The 17697-nt window shown below is 39.5% G+C and overlaps 1 protein-coding gene across 2 annotated transcripts in view; it reads left to right on the top strand.

Annotated features, from left to right (window-relative positions):
- ATP8B4 (ATPase phospholipid transporting 8B4 (putative)) overlaps nt 1-17697 on the top strand; it is a 189160-nt gene that overhangs the window by 35811 nt on the left and 135652 nt on the right. For both annotated transcript variants that reach the window (XM_081140667.1, XM_081140668.1), the window contains 2 exons: nt 12736-12849; nt 15491-15589. In XM_081140667.1, coding sequence (XP_080996793.1) covers nt 12736-12849; nt 15491-15589 — 213 coding nt within the window. The remainder of the gene's footprint in view (nt 1-12735; nt 12850-15490; nt 15590-17697) is intronic.

The raw sequence follows: 17697 nt of genomic DNA, 5'->3' as shown, positions 1-17697 counted from the left end.
GCATGCCTCCTGAATCTTTGTTGATATCTGATCCAATGGGCCAATTGAATCAGAAGCTTTGGGGGTGATGTCCAGGCATTGGTATCTATTTTTTTTAAGCTCCCCAGGTGATTGTAATGAGCAATCAGGATTAAGAATCACTGATGTAAGTTATCAATAAAAATACTGAGTACAACATAGCCATGTGCCTCATCACTAGACACTGCCCTATAAGTTGCCATTGGGTCATTAGTCATTATGTCTTATTAATTTAACTACTATACTTCCCAATTTCTAGAATTTAATTTCTTTGCTGCCAACCCATTTTTTGTCTAAATATGTTACATTATGGCTCTCTATCCTAATAAGCAGAAGCCTTTAAAAAATTAATATATTACAGAGCTGTTTTAGACAACTTCTATATGGAAGCAGGAGGACAGATTGAATAATTGAACTTTGAAGATTCCTTTCTAAGTCATGTTTCTATGATTCTTGCAAACCACTTAGTCCCATGTTGCGATATTTTAAACACTCTTGTAGACCAAATGCCGCAAAAATGCCATTGTTCTAAGCAACACATTTTTGAGGTTAGGAGCACAAATGGGCTGAACTTCTTCATAATGTTTTGCAGAGGAAGCATTGTTCAGACTTTTCTAGGTGAGAAAATAAGCTAACAGGGCGTTTGTTTTTTTCTTCTCCCTTGTTCTCTGATAAAGTTAATGAACTGCATGAAGATATTGTGCTATAAAACGTGAAAAATCTTTATTTATGCTAGTACCTATCTTTCTTTGGCAAAAGCACTTCTCTAGGTATGTACTAGAAATTACTGGTCTGTGTTGTGAATTACTAACAATTATATTAGCTCATGTTCTGTTCTGATAAATAGGATTGCTTTTCCCCTATGTATTATTTTGTATTTTTCCAATTGGATTTATCAGCCTTGTATTGAGTAATTAGGGTTTATCACTTAGTTACATGTTGTTATAGACTTTAAAAAAGAATAAAGTCAGGTCTTTGCCCCTCAGAAATTTGCTATTCCCTTGGGATTTTGAGATTATTTTATGTGCATAAATGAAACAACAGTATAAGAATTTATAATATTAAGTATGAAAATGAATGGTGTTAAACATATAATTAACATTTTCACCATATTTGGATTAGAAAGACTATTTTCTAAGAAAAGATAAATTCTGTTCTTGAATTTGTTCAATTGGTAGTAAATATCTTTTTTAAAATTGGTAATAAATATCTTTTAAAAATATGAAAAAATGGTGAACTACCATGTTGCATTTATATAGTATAAAAATGACCTAACTTGATTAGGAAACCTACTAATTTCTTTCCACTGCACTTGAATCCCTGTCTGGATTTGGGGAACCATTTGGCTACTCAAAAAGCCAAGTGTCAGTCACCTTAAGCCCATATAAACCTAAACTGATTGAAGAAAATTATGAGCTCACTCAAAAGTACTTCTGGGATAGACTGAAATTGAATGTTTTGAGTATAAAAGATAGTTGAATTTAAAAAATCAAATATAAATTTATATGTATGAGTATTAAAAATCAATACTTAAAATATTTTGATACTAGGGAATAGTTCTGAATTTATGTTTTATGAACAAATAATTATAAATAAATTCTTGAAACCATCCAGGTCTTATATGCTGTTTGCCTGTGCAAATAATCAGTATTTTGCATTTTATCATTTAAAAGAAAGGGTTTCACCCACCCCCATTTCTCCTCCTCCCCATGCCATGCTCCCCCTTGCCTCCACTTATCTGTTGAATTTCCTCCATAGCCCTTTGTTTAACAACTTAATGCTTGATCTGGTCTTTTTATTAGCCAGAGCTTAAATTTAAAATGCGTGGTATTTCTTTTCATCCAATATATTTTTCTAAGGGTTGAAGGAGAAGAAATCTAGAACAATATGTTTAGGTGAGTTGAGGACACTGTTTTGTGGTCTGTCTTGGTGGCCTGCATTTCAGAGTTTCACCCGTGACATTGATGTAGGCCCATGGTCCAGTGGTGAAATAAAATATCTCCAAAGACTCATAGTCTATAGGGGACAAGTAGAGGCCAGAGACAGTTTTTGATACAAAGAGCTGTCCTGAAAGTGATGATCTGCCTCCCCCTTCACTCCCTATCCCACGGGTAGCATGTTGCCAGGTGTATACTAGGTGTGTACATTTTTGGTAGAAGGCTTCTCTGAGTCACTGCTGTAGTCTACTTCTTATTCATTTATTTATGCATTTATTTAACAGCCACAATTATTATTAAAAGTTAAGAAGTATTATTACAAATCAAATTATTAAGAGCCACAATTATTCAGGAATTGCCATGCACCTGGCACAGGGGTGAGGTACATAGAGGTAGACAAGGCTCATTGGCATCTGCCTTCAAGGAGCTCACAGTGCAGTGGGGCCATTTCTTCAGGTTTAGAAACAGAAAACTTCCTAGAAGCCCAGGGCGGTGCCGGGGGGCCAGGACTCTGGCGTGGTCTATGCAAGTGCTTTCAACCTTTTTGGATGTCACTTTCCCTACCGAGGCTATAGGGGAGTCATTTCACCGGAAAGAACTATTGCAGGAGGAGAGTATCTAAAATGGGTTTGATATCCTTTGTTGTTATAAATATAAACAATAACTATGGGGAGAAAACCAGTTTCTCAGAAAGGCCTCAGGCCACATGACGTAGTCAGACCCTAATGCTCTGTCTTCTCCACCCGCTCCTAATTCCAATCCTATTTATAGTGCCACTGGCGACCCTCAGTGGGAAGGACGCAGAGCATAGTCTTCTATTCTCATGAGATGCCTCCTGATTTTGTTCTGCCAAACCCACCAACTCCTCTGGCTTCTTCCTCCCCGCAAACCGAAGCACTTGCTCAGGGGTCTGGATGAACTTGGTTTAGACTTTACTTCTGGTGATGGGATCGAGGAGGAGAAATGTACAAGAGGAATGCGCTGGGGAGGAGGAATATGAAGGAAGTGGGATGAGACGGTGGAGAAGGTGTGGGTGCTGCAGTCAGGAGTCCTTCCTTCATTCATTTGTTGATTCATTCGTTTAGGAAAAAGGGGAAAGAATCTGATCGGCTTTGTTCCAAAGCAGCTTTGTACACTCACTGTTATTCCTAGCTGGCTGCCCCAGGGGTGCATGGTTGGATCGTTAACTATTAAATAAATAAATGCCCGCTGCAACTTGTCCTGGAGCCTGGTACTTAGAATTACTCCAGTGAGAAGCAGCTCAGTTACAAATCAGTTCAGCAACTTAGAGCATCTGTTCTAGTGAGTTTTATTGGAGGAGATGCGCATTCGAAACCGCTGTGCATTTTCATTTTCTCTGTTCACATCATGGCAGCCTTGCTTTGCTCAGCACTCATATGAGCTTCTTGAATCTCTGTGTCAGCTCCTACAAAAGACAACTGCCTACTTTCATGTATGTCATTAGGGAGCCTCATTGCCAGTTCCCCAAAGCAAATTTGGGGTAGTCTTTGTTTTAACTCACGATTTATCCTAAGCAAAACCTCCAGATTTGGTGAAAATTCATTAAACCCTTTGTGTATGATGTGATCACAAAAAATAAGAGAATGACACTTTAATTTATTCATAAATTGTTATTATACTTATTGTGTTTTAATGATAGAAGATGCTTTTGAAGCCTGTCTCCCCTCAGTCCATGTAGAGAATTTTCCTTCTCTGTTTCCTATCCAGTCCTAGATTCTTCCCTCTCAACACCTCAACTCCCAAACAAAACCACTCAATAAACAAAAAACACAGAGCCAGGTGGCGTGGGTTTGTCTAATTGAGATTTATTACTCAACCTTGGATAAGGAGAGGCTGGAGACTGTGAAAGACTAGGCATGTTTTAGGATGACATCTTTATGAGTTGGCCAGGGGTCCCAGTTGCCCCAGCACCCTGCAGAGGGAGGGGGTCAGAGCTGCACGCACTTCTCATCTGATCACCAGGGGTTCAGGAGAAAATGTCATAGTTACCCCAGAGCTGGTGTTATTTGTGTAGAACCCTAGTGTAAGATTAGACTATTTGTAGTGTGTTATTATTACCCTTCAGCCTTTTGGGAAATTCTTTAGGGGTGTCTTTCCTCGTTAACTGGACTTTTCCATTGTGTGTTTGTTATTGTTGTAAACACTGAGGTCCTGCCTAAAATTTGGCTTAGTTCCCAGACTGCACAGCAGCATGAGCATGGTCTAATTTTCAGTCCTAATAAACAAAGCAGATCATATGCACTAAGTTGTCCAAAGACGCAGCTGTAGTTCAGGAAACTGGCCTGAGCAAGCCAGCCCAAAATCAACTTAAAGAAATGCCCACTCTGGTCATTCAAGGTCTCTAGAGCCCTAGACTGAGATGGGCCAACGGACCAAAGCTAAGGGCCTGCTACCCAGCAGATGGCTGATCTACAAGGAGGAGGCACAGAGGAGCTTTGGCAAAGAAGTAATAGGAGGCAAACAAGTCATTAGGGATGCTCTATAAAAGTCCCACTGAAATACCACCTTTTTTTCCCCTTTTCTCTTTTGTATGCCTTCCTTCTGTTTTACCTTTTATCTGTCTGGAGAAGGGATATGCTAGGTGCCTTTCTCTATAATTTAAGAGTATCTTCAATCCTCTTTCAGATGTCACAGAAGGAAAGTTAACATTTTATCTAGAACTAGTTAAAAGTCTTTATACATTGCATGCATCTAAACACCCAAGAGAAAAAAATATTAGTATCATTAAATTAACCTCAGAGGGAAATTTAATTTGTTCCCCTGGTAATTGCCCCAAATTAGTTCTTTGTGGATAAATTACTATTTATAGGCTATTTACTAGTTCTAGAATAGTCTTTCAGAAGCTGGGAACTATACCCAGGCCTGAGGGTAGAAAAGAGAACAAGGTTTTGCTTTGCTCTGGGGGGAGACTGAGGCCGGGAAGCATGCCTAGCCACAGTCTGGCTTTCTGAAGTCTAGATGGGAAATAAAGCTCCCTAGACAAGTCCTGTGATGCTCTCCCTAGATTGAGAAGATTGAAAGGGGCTGCTTTAGCTGACTGAATTAATGTGCAGTCTTCCCTCAGCTTTGGTTTAGAGAGGTTCTCTTTTTCACCAAGTGAAGCATGTTCTACAAGGGTCCGTGAATTCAATGATCAAGAAGGAGTCTAGAAACTCCTTGTTTCTGACTTATTTCCCAAGAAACAGCATTTGGGGGAACACATGAATCTATGAAACAGCTCTAATGGGCAACCCTAGTGCTGCTCTAAGCCTCAGTTTCCTCATCTGTAAAATGGTACTGAAATAGTAATAGCTCACTGGGTGTTTTGTTTTTTTTTAAATATATCTTTATTGATTTCAGAGAGAGGAAAGGAGAGGGAGACAGACAGAAATGTCAATGATGAGAGTCATTGATCGGCTGCAGCCCGCAACCCGGGCATGTGCCCTGACCGGGAATCAAACCCTGATCGCCTGGATCCTAGGTTGATGCTCAACCGCTGAGCCACGCCCGGCCGGGCTCACTGGGTTTTTTGATGATTACCTGAGATAATGTATGGACAGTGCTCAGCACAGTGCTTGGCATATGTAAGGAGACAGTGCATGTTAGCTGGTGTCATTGTATGACAAAGACATACCATTGTACACAGAGCTATACATTCTCCATTCTGTGTCCAAGTTTTGGTGACATGCGGGTCACCTCATTTCCTTTGACCATAACAATGTTTAATCTGACCGTTTTCAAACTTTTTGAGCATGTTCCCTACTTGTAAAAAGAAAACCTTTCCAATATACATATATTTATTTATAGGTATGTATTTATACATATTTATTTATATAAATATATGTATATATGTAAGTATATATATGTGTATACGTATATGGCAAATACAATCTGTGCATTAAACATTAGTAACTTTAACGTAAAGTTTTTTTGTTAATAGGTGCATAAAAGTTCTTATTTTTTTCTGATAGCCTGAAGAACTGTTTTGGTCATCCCCTGAGGGCACTGGTGCCCCAGCGGTCTCATCAGATAGGGCAATCTTGAGGTTGCAGTAACCTGCAAAGTCAAACAAGCAGGCTTCCTAAGGGAGTCTTGGCAGGCCAGGTGCTCCTGTTCTGTTGCTGTTTTCTTCAGAGCACTGATCACTTTCTTAAATTGTCTCATCAGTTTACAAGTTTATTGTTTGCTCATTCCTGCCTCATTCCCCACAAATATATTGCAACTTGCTTTAGGGGGTAGAGAATTTGTTTGTTCATATCTGCAGTCCTGGCTCAATGACATAGTGCCTGATGCATAGCAGGCCCTCAGTTGAATGAGTAGGTGAATGTAGGGGAAAATGTACCCTCTGCTTTCCCCTCCCACAAATGTTTTTGTTCATGGTGGAGAGCCCAGGCTCAGGAGAATGTTACCATGATCATGATTGCATCCAATGTTTATTGACAGTTGTCTGTAAAACCTCTTCTGTGGCTTGAACCTCTCTCAACAGTGTTCATAGAGGAGAACTATCATCTCTTCTTGGCTCCCAACCCTGCACGCAAGGGACTCCAGACTGGGCACCATTTGACAAAGCTGAGAAGCTGTGGTTCTGCCTGGTATCAGTGAGGCGCCAGACTCCCAATCTCCAGGCCCATTTGCCCCATACATGCATTCTTTTGGAATCTTTGCGTAAACATGGGCGTTTCACATATTTCCTGAGTGGTGCAAATGCCTTTAGGCCACTTCCTTTTTTATGCAAGTTGTCGGTGGACAGTTTCTTTTGGGTTTTTGTTTTATGGTTTAGTGTTAATCTCTCCTTAAGAGCCATGACTATTTTTCTCTCTGGAATTCAGGTTGTACCATAACAGTATTATATCTGCCTGCTCTTATGGTAAGAAAACTAGACTTTCCTCCCCTCAAGCTCCTGACAGTTACTTTTTATAGCCGTTACGACATAAAAATGTTTCATCAAATGTGCAAAGATCTTTTGATAGTGCTCAGACCATGGTACTCATTGCAAAAGCTCCTGGGGTTTGGCCTGTGGGATTCACAGACACAGGCAGTGTCCCCAGACAACCACTGAATGCATGCATTTAGGCTTGGCCTCCTGTGACTCATTCTTTAAGGCAAATAATAGAGATAAAAATAAACTGTTATATAAAAACCTAAGCTGATCTTATATATATATTATTAATGTTCTTACCTGGTGTTTGGTTGGTTGGGAGTAAAAGAAAAATCAATTCAAATTGACTTAGACAATAAAATAAATGAATAGATAATATAAATAAAAAGCCCAGAGGTAGGGCTAGCCTTAGGAGAGGCTTGGTCTAGTTTCTCTCTCTGCATTTCTGTACAGTTTATTCTTGGCAGCATCCTCTCTCAGGGTCCCAACATGCTATCAGTGACCCCTAGTGCTACTTGCTTCAGATTGGAACCCCGTAGGTATCTCCAACAAATTCCCACAGTTGACATAGGTCATGTGCTAATCCCTGAGTTCAAAATTGTAAACAGGAGGATGGGCCATGTAGTTGGTTTAAACTAATCTGGGCCTGACCCTGGAGTTGTAGATGGGAATTGAATCCATCTAGACCCCACAGGACTATGCAATTTGGAGCACTGTTAGCTGAGGTGAAGGGCAGGTAGGCACATAGCTGTCATACCTGACACTAAAACAGGACTGGATGTGCAGCGCTGACACAGGTTTTTGACATTTATTTTTTGTAGCTGATGTGTCTTGTGTCTTCAAATACTAGGGCTAGTTTCCATTTCTGGTTGTGGTGGCCATTAGCCATGTCCATTAGTGTTTCTGGCTTTCTGCCTTTTGGATACACGATGATTCTTTCTGGTCAATGAGTTATAAGCATTTAGGATAAAGCATTAACTTGTGGGTACAAGGCCCTCCAGAGCTCTCTTCCCTTCTGGTACAGCAACTGGAAGCCTTTGAAATGGTGGCTGGTCCATTGTGAGTAACTGTGATGAGCAGAGTCTCCCTGCTGGCTCCTGTTGGACAAGTAGTAGCACCGGCAAGAAGCCAGCTCTTACTTTGTTAAGCTATGAGGACTCTCGTGTTGTGTTACTGTGGCATACCCAGTATATCCTGCCTAGTACCTTGGATTACCTAAATTCATTTGGATTATTTAGAGATTGCTCACAAAAAATCCCCTATATTTGTATAATTCTTTCAATAATGCTTTCACATCTATGATCTCATCTCCACAACAGTCCTATATATGGATGAGACACGTTAGCTTCATTTTGCCAGTGGAAGAATTGAGGCAAACTCCCCAAATGTTTTGTTTGCAGTGTTTATTATTTTCTATTTGCTTTGTGTTCTTAAGCAATATGATTACACAGTCAAACTGCACTGTAAGGAATCATGCTGCTCCTTCTATTAACATTTTATCTGATGGCCCACCTCTGAAGACTTTATCACCTTTTTCTTTATTCTTTCCCTACACCAAGTAGTCAGTATTGGAAATGTAAAGGACTTTGGCTATTGCAGCTTCTGTGTGTGGGAAAGCTTAGCTAAGGAAGTGGCTAGCTGTACTGTTTGCCCTCATTGAGCTGTGAAAGGCCCCAAAACAACACTGGTAAAGGGGATTGACAGGGAATACAAGGAAGCTGCACTCAGACATCAGCAATAGGTAACTGGGACTCTTCCTGAGCAGGTTGACTCAAGAGGGAAAGGCAGATATACAAAATTTCCCTTTGTCAGAAAGTGGCAGCAGACTACCAATACAGAGTGGAGGAGAGGCATCTGCTGTGCACTGAGTGGGGGGAGCATTAGCAGTGAAGAGGGCAGACTCTGGAAGCAGAGCACTTGGATTTGAATCCTGGTTCCACCACTTACAAACTGTGCAACCTTGCACAAATTACCTGATCTCTTTGAACCTTAGATTCCCCTTATATATAATAAGGTTTTTAGCACCTATTTCATAAGGGTATTGTGAAGATAAAATGAATTGAAGAATGTGAAGCTCTTAGAACAGCACACACAGTAAAAGCTTGGTAAATATCATCATCAATAATAATAATAGTTATTATTTGTTGCCACCTTTTCTGCCACCACCCTGGGCTAAGCAAGCCACCCATCATCTCTCACTTGGACTAATTCAAAGACCTCCTCATTGGTCTTTCCATCTATTCTTGTGTCATTTCCAATTTGTTCTCTACCTGGTAGCTAAGGTAATGTTTTAAAATTAGAATCCATCAAGTTGTTTCTTTGCTTAAAACCTTTCCGTAATTCCCTCTTCACTTATAATTTTAGTCTTTATCACAAAGTATAGCTTCCAAGGGACTGGCCTCCCCAGCCTCAGTTTGTGCTGACATCTATAGTGAAGCCTCTAGTTTCCCTCTTAGACCTCCAAGTGTGCCATGCTTTGCCCGCCTCAGGGCCTTTATACTAATATATTCTAGAGGAGCAATGCCTTTTCCTTACCCTGATGTTGCTTTGCAGGTGGAGAGGTGTCTACTGGGGTGACACTTCTCTCTCCACCTCTTAACTTACTCTGCCTCACGGGAGGTGGAATCATGTGTGAATCTCAGAGGAATACCTGGGCCTCCTCAGCTTAGCTCTACCCTCTCCCTCTTGGAAGTGAGCTTCCTCCAGGGAGCAGGCCATCGCTGATGTTCCTCCAGGAGTGGGCTCTTTCCCCCTGCCTGGAGGTCTGCCCTGGTCTGGGACTGCCTCTGACTGCGTGGTTAAGCCTACCTCGTATGGGGTCAGTTACCTGGCTCACCTGCCTCACAAACTAGACCATGACTTCCAGCCTGGCTTCTACCAGCACTAAAGCTGCTGTATGGATTCTCCAGATGCATTTCTTTCTACTTCGTGTCTTCCTTCTCCTCGTGCCTGTCCTCTTCGTCCTGTGTTCTGGATTGGGGCGTTTCTAGTGGCCTGTGGTGGAAAAGCTAAGAGGGCTGTGGAGATCGTCTGTGCTGTACTATGGAATGGACTATACTGCCATTTGATGTACGCTGACTCAGTGAAATGATGGAACATCAATGTAGCTGATTTAAGTTCCTAAGAATACTCATACTCTTGGACAGGGCAGTGGGAACGAAAACATTTTTTTTTCATTTCAGTTGAAAAACAAAGGTAAATGGGTCCAGAGAGTCTCCAGGAGGGGGAGCCCTCGGTCCTTGTTCTCAGTCATAGCTGTGAGGATCTGCATCATCTGTGACTAAGTCACAACAGAGCCAGTAAACAAACATAATCATTGCTATAGTTTAAGCAAATAGGAGAAAAATCATCACAGTCTCCATCTGGCATTGTCACTTTATACCACACAATTAGCTGTTCACCTATGTGGAATTCAGTTTTGTGGGGTTTCTTTTTTTTTTTTTTAAATAATTCCTGCCATGGTTTTGAATGTCACAGCCAATGTTCTGTCTGTCCTTTTAGCAAGATACAGGCTTAACCTCTATTTTAGTTTCAACTTAGAGGGAAAATATAAAACAAAAATGGGAATATGTGATTCTTTTAGTTAACTGCTTTTTCTCCTTAGCTTTCTTCTTCCCTGTTATGTTCTTCAAGTCCCTCCTTTAGAAAAAGGTGTCATGAGGGCTCTCACAGCCTTCCTTCCCAGCCCAGCTCTTGATATTGCTACAGAGCCTCATTAACTTACAGAACAGTTTTTAGCACATTACTATGCATCACACCAACTAAGCTGGAAGTTCTCTTGATACCTTTCTTACTCTCCCACAACTTACCGCACAGAGCTAGACGCATTGGTTCCTGGTAAATGTTAAAAATGGCCATTTCACAGATGACTATTTTCTCTAAAGAGCATCAGTGATGACTAGGAGTCAGAGTAGGTTTACTTAAAACCAGGCACAGTGACTATCCTCAGTTTACAAATATTAGTGGATGGAAATTCCCTGGGCATGCTGATTTTGAATTTCAGCACGACTCCAAATTTCTCATGCCTTCTTTGTAAATAAGATAGATTTAAGCCTCATGGGAGTATAGGTAGGTGGACTTACAAATGGTTAAGTAAAACATACCTAGTATGTTTTATATAAACACTTGAAAAAGATGTTAACAATAATTTGTGCAGGTGTCTAGTAGTTTGCCAAAATTTTTTTTTTTTAATTAAAAAATTTGGGGGGGTATTTATCCCTGTCCATTTAAAAAAATTCAATTTATGGTGGTGACATTGGTTAATAACATTATATAAGTTTGAAGTGCACAATTCTATAATATGTCATCTGTATATTGCATTGTTTGCTCACCATTCAAAGTCTGATCTCCCTCCGTCACCATATGTTTGATCTCTTTTACTCTCTTTATACACCACTCCTCCTATCCCTCCACCCCTGTGCCCTCTGGTAACCACCCTTCTGTTGTCTGTGTCTATGAGTTTGTTTTGTTGCTCATTTGTTGCTTTCTGTTTTATATCCCACATATGAGTGAAATCATACGGCTCTTGTCCTTTTCTGTGTGACTTATTTCCTTAGTATGATACTCTCAAGATCTACCCATGTTGTTGCACATGGCAGTATTTCCTCCTTTCTTATGGCTGAGTAGTATTCCATTGTATAGACGTACCACATCTTCTTTATCCATTCATTCATTGAAGGACACTTATAGCCCTGTCCTTTTAAATGTCTAGCCTTGGAAGAATAATAAAAGGCAAGTGTTTGAAATTTTTTGATGACACAAAGTTGGGAGGAATATTTAATAGTTTGGAATAATTCACTCAAGAGTAAATATTTACTTATTAGGCTGGTATAGGAATATATGAAATATCTTGCACATTGACATTTTAAAAAATCAACTGTATATCCTTAGGAAGGGGAAACCGAATTTAATTGTAATTTATGAAGAAATAATCTAGAAATTTTAGTTCATCAAAACTCAGTATGAATAGACAGTGAGATACAACTGCCAAAATGAGAATAAAATTTAAGTCATGTTAATACAGTAGTCCAGAACACAGAACATCAGCCTCTGTTGTACAAGGATTAGTTGAACTAAATTTTTGATATGTGTTTGGTTCTGAATACCATATTTTAAGAGAGATGCAGAGAAATTGGGATAATTCCAAAAGAAGCTTATCGGGAAGAGATGTCTATAAAATAAGTCATGGAGAATGGCTGAGGGCTTCAGGAATGTCTGGATCAGAGTGGAGAAGATTTAGGGGAACTCTAGGAGTGATTTTCAAAAATTTGAAGGCTGTCAACATGCAAAGAGCTTAGATTTGGATTAGGTTACCTCAGGGATGAAATTTGTCGCATGTCAAGAACTTACAGGGAATGCAGGTTTGGGTTTCTTATCAAAAAAACCTCTTTAGCAATTTCCATTCTGAAATGGAAACAGGCTGCCTTGCAAGGTGTTTAGTTTCCCACAACAGAAGACTTTCAATAACAGGTCTAGGGGCACCTTGTCAGAGTAATCAAAAGGTCCATGCTTCAGGAAGGTGGATCAAATGATCCCCGAAGTTCCTTCCAATCTCATGGGCCCCAGCATGAGCTCAGTGTCTGCACACAGTAGGTGCTTAAGCAACATCTGCCAAATGAATGAATGCATAAGAGTGAAAAAATATCAGGGGAAGACTTTTGCACTTTATACATTTTTTAGTCATAAAAGATTTTATGGCATTGAGCGGTGATTTCACCTATTTTCAGGAGCATGTCATCTTGGAAAAAATGAAGGTCTTGGGCCACACAGAGTTTAAAATTTCCTAGATAACTGGCTTATATTTCTTGCTCTGGTATAACCCATGCTTGTAAGTTTTAGAACTATTTCTGATAATGAGCAATGCTCTTGCCCCAAACTAACATGATGCTGTTTGTTTTTCAGGATAATCGTATCCACACATCCAAGTACAACATTCTCACCTTCTTGCCAATTAATTTATTTGAACAGTTCCAAAGAGTGGCAAATGCCTACTTCCTTTTCCTTCTGATTTTACAGGTAATGTTTCTGTTGTATTTCTACGTGATCTGTTTGTTAAAGTATTTATATAATTTGATCTGTTTAAAACATGTGATCTGTTTGTTAAAGTATTTATGTTTATTTCTACGTGATCTGTTTGTTAAAGTATTTATATAATTTGAAAAAGTAAGTTAATTCACTTAGCCAAATGATCATGATTAGGTGAAACCATCCTTACCAGATTTTTAATGTTATTATGGCTGTTTCTCTTCACAAATGTGGGAGGGCTAGGAGTGGGTAAAAACTAGCACAGTCATCATTTTAAATACTGAGGTAATTTGAAAATGCAGTGTTGCACTTTATTTGAACCAAACCAGAGTCTAATAATGACTGTTCAGGGCCTCCTTCCTTTCTTTCTCTCCCTCATGTCGACAGTAGGGGTATTGCTGGAGTGAAGACACCGAGTCTAGAGAGTAGTAGTTTGTGGAACTTAACATGGCAAATTTCATTTGCATCTAAGAACATGGACACATTTTACATATATAAAATAAATGATGTATACTATATGTTATTTCACTGTAGAGTGATTATTTTTCTTTATAGTTATGAGTGGTTAACTGGTAGTTAAATACATTGCTCTTTCCTCCCATTTGACTAAAATTTGGGTCTAAATGAAATTTAAACTTTTACTGATATTTTAGAAAGAAAAAAGCATAGATCACGGAATGTATATACATACAAACAAACAGCTCACATTAGCTAGTTATTTACTTAGTATTTCTTTCAGAATAATTTAATCACACTACACTGGTAGGTTGAGAATGTGCTGGAATCTATGTTAATTATAGGAGGTAGGAAGACAGAATAGCTGTGTGCAGTCTAGATTAATAGCTTGAGGACCATTTTTTCTTTAATTGAACAATTATTTGCATTAAGAATCTTTTGGTCGTAAGTGGCAGAAACCTAAATTCTTGTAAGCAAACGGGGAATATATTTATGGGCACATGTCATTCCATGTATGACTGGATTCACGGACAAACTGCTTCAACAGGACGTGACATCGCTTTTCTCTCTTTTCCTTCATGTTGGCCTCATTCTCTGGCAGGCCCTCTGTGCCTGGGGGACCCTGAAAGCTTTAAACTTTTACCCTCCCAGCTTCAACTCTGGCATGAAAGAGAAAGAGGAGGAGAGGGACTCGAGCTCTGATTGGACTGTGCTGAGTTGTGCCTCTACCCCTAAACCCATCACCGTGGTTGAAGAACTTGATGCAGTGATTGTCTTGACCTTGAGCACATGCCCAAACCTGGAGCCATGATGGAATCAATGCACCAAAATTACATGAACTGAAAGTAGAAGGGGTTGGGTAGTTCCCTAAGAAAATAAGTTAATTGAGAAGGACTGGATACTAAACAGGAAAAAAAAAATAGATGAATGTACATCTTACAGTTTATTAAAGAGACTTTAGAATTCTATATTTATTTCTTCCTTTCCTCCCCTGTGAATTTGCTTTCTGTTTCTGCATATAATCCTTTATATTATTCTACAAGTTTGAGCTCATTTCTCTAATGGCTTTCTTATTCATGGTCAAAGACATCTGTTCACAGAGTTTTACATTCAGAAGGGACCTTTGGGAAGGTTATTCCAGCCTCCTTTCTTTTATTGATGAAGAAATTGGACCTAGAGACATTAGATGATATATAAAGCTTTTACAAGTTAATGATAGAACTAGGACTAGAATCCAGCTTTCCTGCCACCCAGCTCAATGTTTTTCTTGGTACCTCAAAGCCTTTTGAGGTTGTTTGTTTTTTAAATTTTATGTGGAAGCTATTATATAAAATTGATTAAGTTTAGAGCTGTTTTAATGGGGCCTGCTCTCCATACACTGACCATCTCTACCTCCCTGCCTGAGGGCTCTGCAGCAGCTCCAAATGGAACCCCACTTGAAGACCACCTCTCTGAGAGCATGTCAGCTGCCATGGTGTTTCTCTGAGGTGGAGGTACAGGCACAAGTCAAATAGACTGAGGTTCAGATTTTAGCAGTGTGTGTTCTCGGCCCAGCTGCTTGGCCTCTCAGATAGTTATTTATACAATGGAAAAATGATACCCAAGGCTGCAGCTTTTCCTGCCTCTGGGGCACCATTCATAGTGTATTCTGTGTTTTGCACTGGGGTGCTATTTACATGGCATACAAACCCTGTGGCTTTGTATAAGACAAGTCGGCATAGAGTCTAACTCAAGGGATTTCTCTCAGGATCAAATGATACATTGTATGGAAAGTACTTGGTACAGTGTCTGCCTCAAGGTAGATGCTCAAAGAATTTCTTTTTGGGAATTGGTGAGGCGTTGGTAAAATTGTTAAAACTTGAGATGAGGAACTGAGAAAAGACAGATGATGTTTATTACTTTGGGAAAGCTCATCATCTATAAAAGATTTCAAGAAGGTTACTTCTTAACTTGATATAAGAATTATATTTTTGTCAGGCAGTCTTAAAAGTGGTTCAGTGATACATCATTTCTATGTGTCTTATTAGCAAATGCAAGTTATTGAAAGTTGTTCTACATGTGCACAAATAATATAATCCCATTAATTTCTGGCAAGTCTTAAAAATTAAATAACAACATTTGGAAGATATATTTACTAAATTTAAAAGCCCTAAACTATTTGAAATGTTTGTTTCAGCTGATTCCAGAAATCTCTTCCTTGACCTGGTTTACCACCATTGTGCCATTGGTCCTGGTGATAACTATGACAGCTGTCAAAGATGCCACAGATGACTACGTGAGTATTTGCTTCTGAGCATTCCTGAAGTCTCAATTTCAATTGGATCTCTCAGAATTACAAAAAAAGGATCCATTTGGAATTTTTAAGTGAAGCTCTTTTGTTCAATGTGATATAAAAGTTTGCTCTTTGATGATTAATACAAGTCATAGAATCAGCAATGATTTGAATAATGAATGACATCTTTGGGATAAATGTCTGACTTCCCCACATTATCTGACCTTTTAGGAATAGTACTCACTTAGGTACATGAGTTCCCACAAATTGGCTTTAAAGGTCTTATTCATACAGACATACTTCAAAGAAGAGTGAAATGGTAGAGTAGAAAGAAAGAAATAAGTTTTGGAGAAAGACACCTTACCCTACCACGTTCTAGCAGTGTAACATGAGGCAAAGCACTTCTCTGAACCTTTCCTTTGCTGAATAATTGTGGCCAATGATATCAGCACCGTCGGGAGGGCAAAATGAGATGGTGTGTATAAAGCACTCGGCACAGAGCCTGCCTCACAGGGGTACACAATTAATGCTTGTTCTCTGCTCCCTTCCTGTCCTGGCCAATTCTCCTCTGAGCCTTCCTATTTATTTCTACAGTAGAAATTGTCAAGAAGAGCCGGCCTGAGATAGCTAGTCCTTCCAGACTCTACCTGTCCTGATACCAAGACCCCCTTAGCAAAGCCTGAAGTGAGAGTGGCCCCATCTTAAGGCCCAGAGAATAGGCTGCTTAGGGTTCAGGGGGTGAACTGATTGGTATTTTACTGTGATGCCCAGCTAGTCAGTTTAGGGGACTATTTTCAGGTTAGATACAGATGTGACTAAATACCAAGTCTCCTTTGTCTCTTCTGCAGTTAACGCTTGAATATGCTTTTATTTTGTGATAATATGTTCTGGTTCAACAACTGGCTATCTTTATGAGTTGGGGTCTTGGCAGGAAAACAGATGTCACTCTAAAATAGACTAAGATTAATAATAAAAGGACCATTTACAAAGGGTGTGGGCAAGGAAAAGCACATGGGATAGCAACATGGGTGGTCAAACTATCTGGCGGCCTGAAGGGGCAAAGGAAGGAAGCAATTACCAGACCCGTCGGGAGGCCTGCTTTCAGCAGCTGGGGCTACCTGTAGAGGAAGTGGGCACTGTTAACCCAGCTTGAAGGAAACGAGGGAATTTCACTTTCCTCTGGCACTCTGATCTCTGCCTGTGCCACCTATTGGCCAAACCCAACCAGGAGCCGGAGAGCAAGGACCATGCAGGCCAGCTTCCTCTGGCACAGGGCAGAGTGGAGAAGGGTGGGTGTAGATAAAGAAGAGCAAACAGGAATTACCCAGCACCCATGCCAATTTATGTATTTAGACCAACTTATTATTTCCATTTCTATTGTTCTATTGGTGGGGAGGAGACTGCATGCCAATGATGGGCTGACTTAATTTACTCTTCTGCCAATATTATCAACTCTTTCCATGTTAACAAATGACACATATCTTATTCTTCCCAGTAATATCCGTTAACTCATACCCGACAATCAGTGTAATTGTGTGCACTGGGCACAGCATGAAAGAAAGGTTGGGATGGGTTTGGGAAGGATGTTGAAAACAGGAAGGATTTTGTATATTGTGATATTGATGTAATATTGAATATTTTTAAAAGGAAAAAGCACTAATCCTGATGATTATGATTTATGAAATCAGTTTCATGTTTCCTGCTGCTACCCCTTGTTCATCAGGCTAATTGGTTGAAATAACACCTTGTACTTTAGCCTATTACTATCTGATCTTGACAGTTCACAAAGAAAGTCTTATCTGAATGGCTGCTAGTTTATGTGTTTAGTAGAGGGCTCATAATATTTAGATTCTTCTAGCAATAAAATATACTTACATTATTGGAATATACAATACGAAATAAGATCACTTGAGTACAGGAACACAAATTGACACCAAATGTGGTTCAGTATTATATTTTGATTTTTAAAAAATACTCAGTATTTAATAAGATCAGTGTTAACAATTATAATTTCTAGAGAATAAAAATACATGTTACAAAAAATTTCTTGGCTTCAAAGAAATCCATAAAACAGAATGAATGATGTTCCAATAAAGTATTGAGCACATATG

Source organism: Miniopterus schreibersii, assembly GCF_964146895.1.
Source record: "Miniopterus schreibersii genome assembly, chromosome: 1".
NCBI classification, from domain to species: Eukaryota; Metazoa; Chordata; class Mammalia; order Chiroptera; family Miniopteridae; genus Miniopterus; species Miniopterus schreibersii.
The sequence above is the reverse complement of the archived record's forward strand: the minus strand, read 5'-3'. Positions and strand labels throughout refer to the sequence as shown.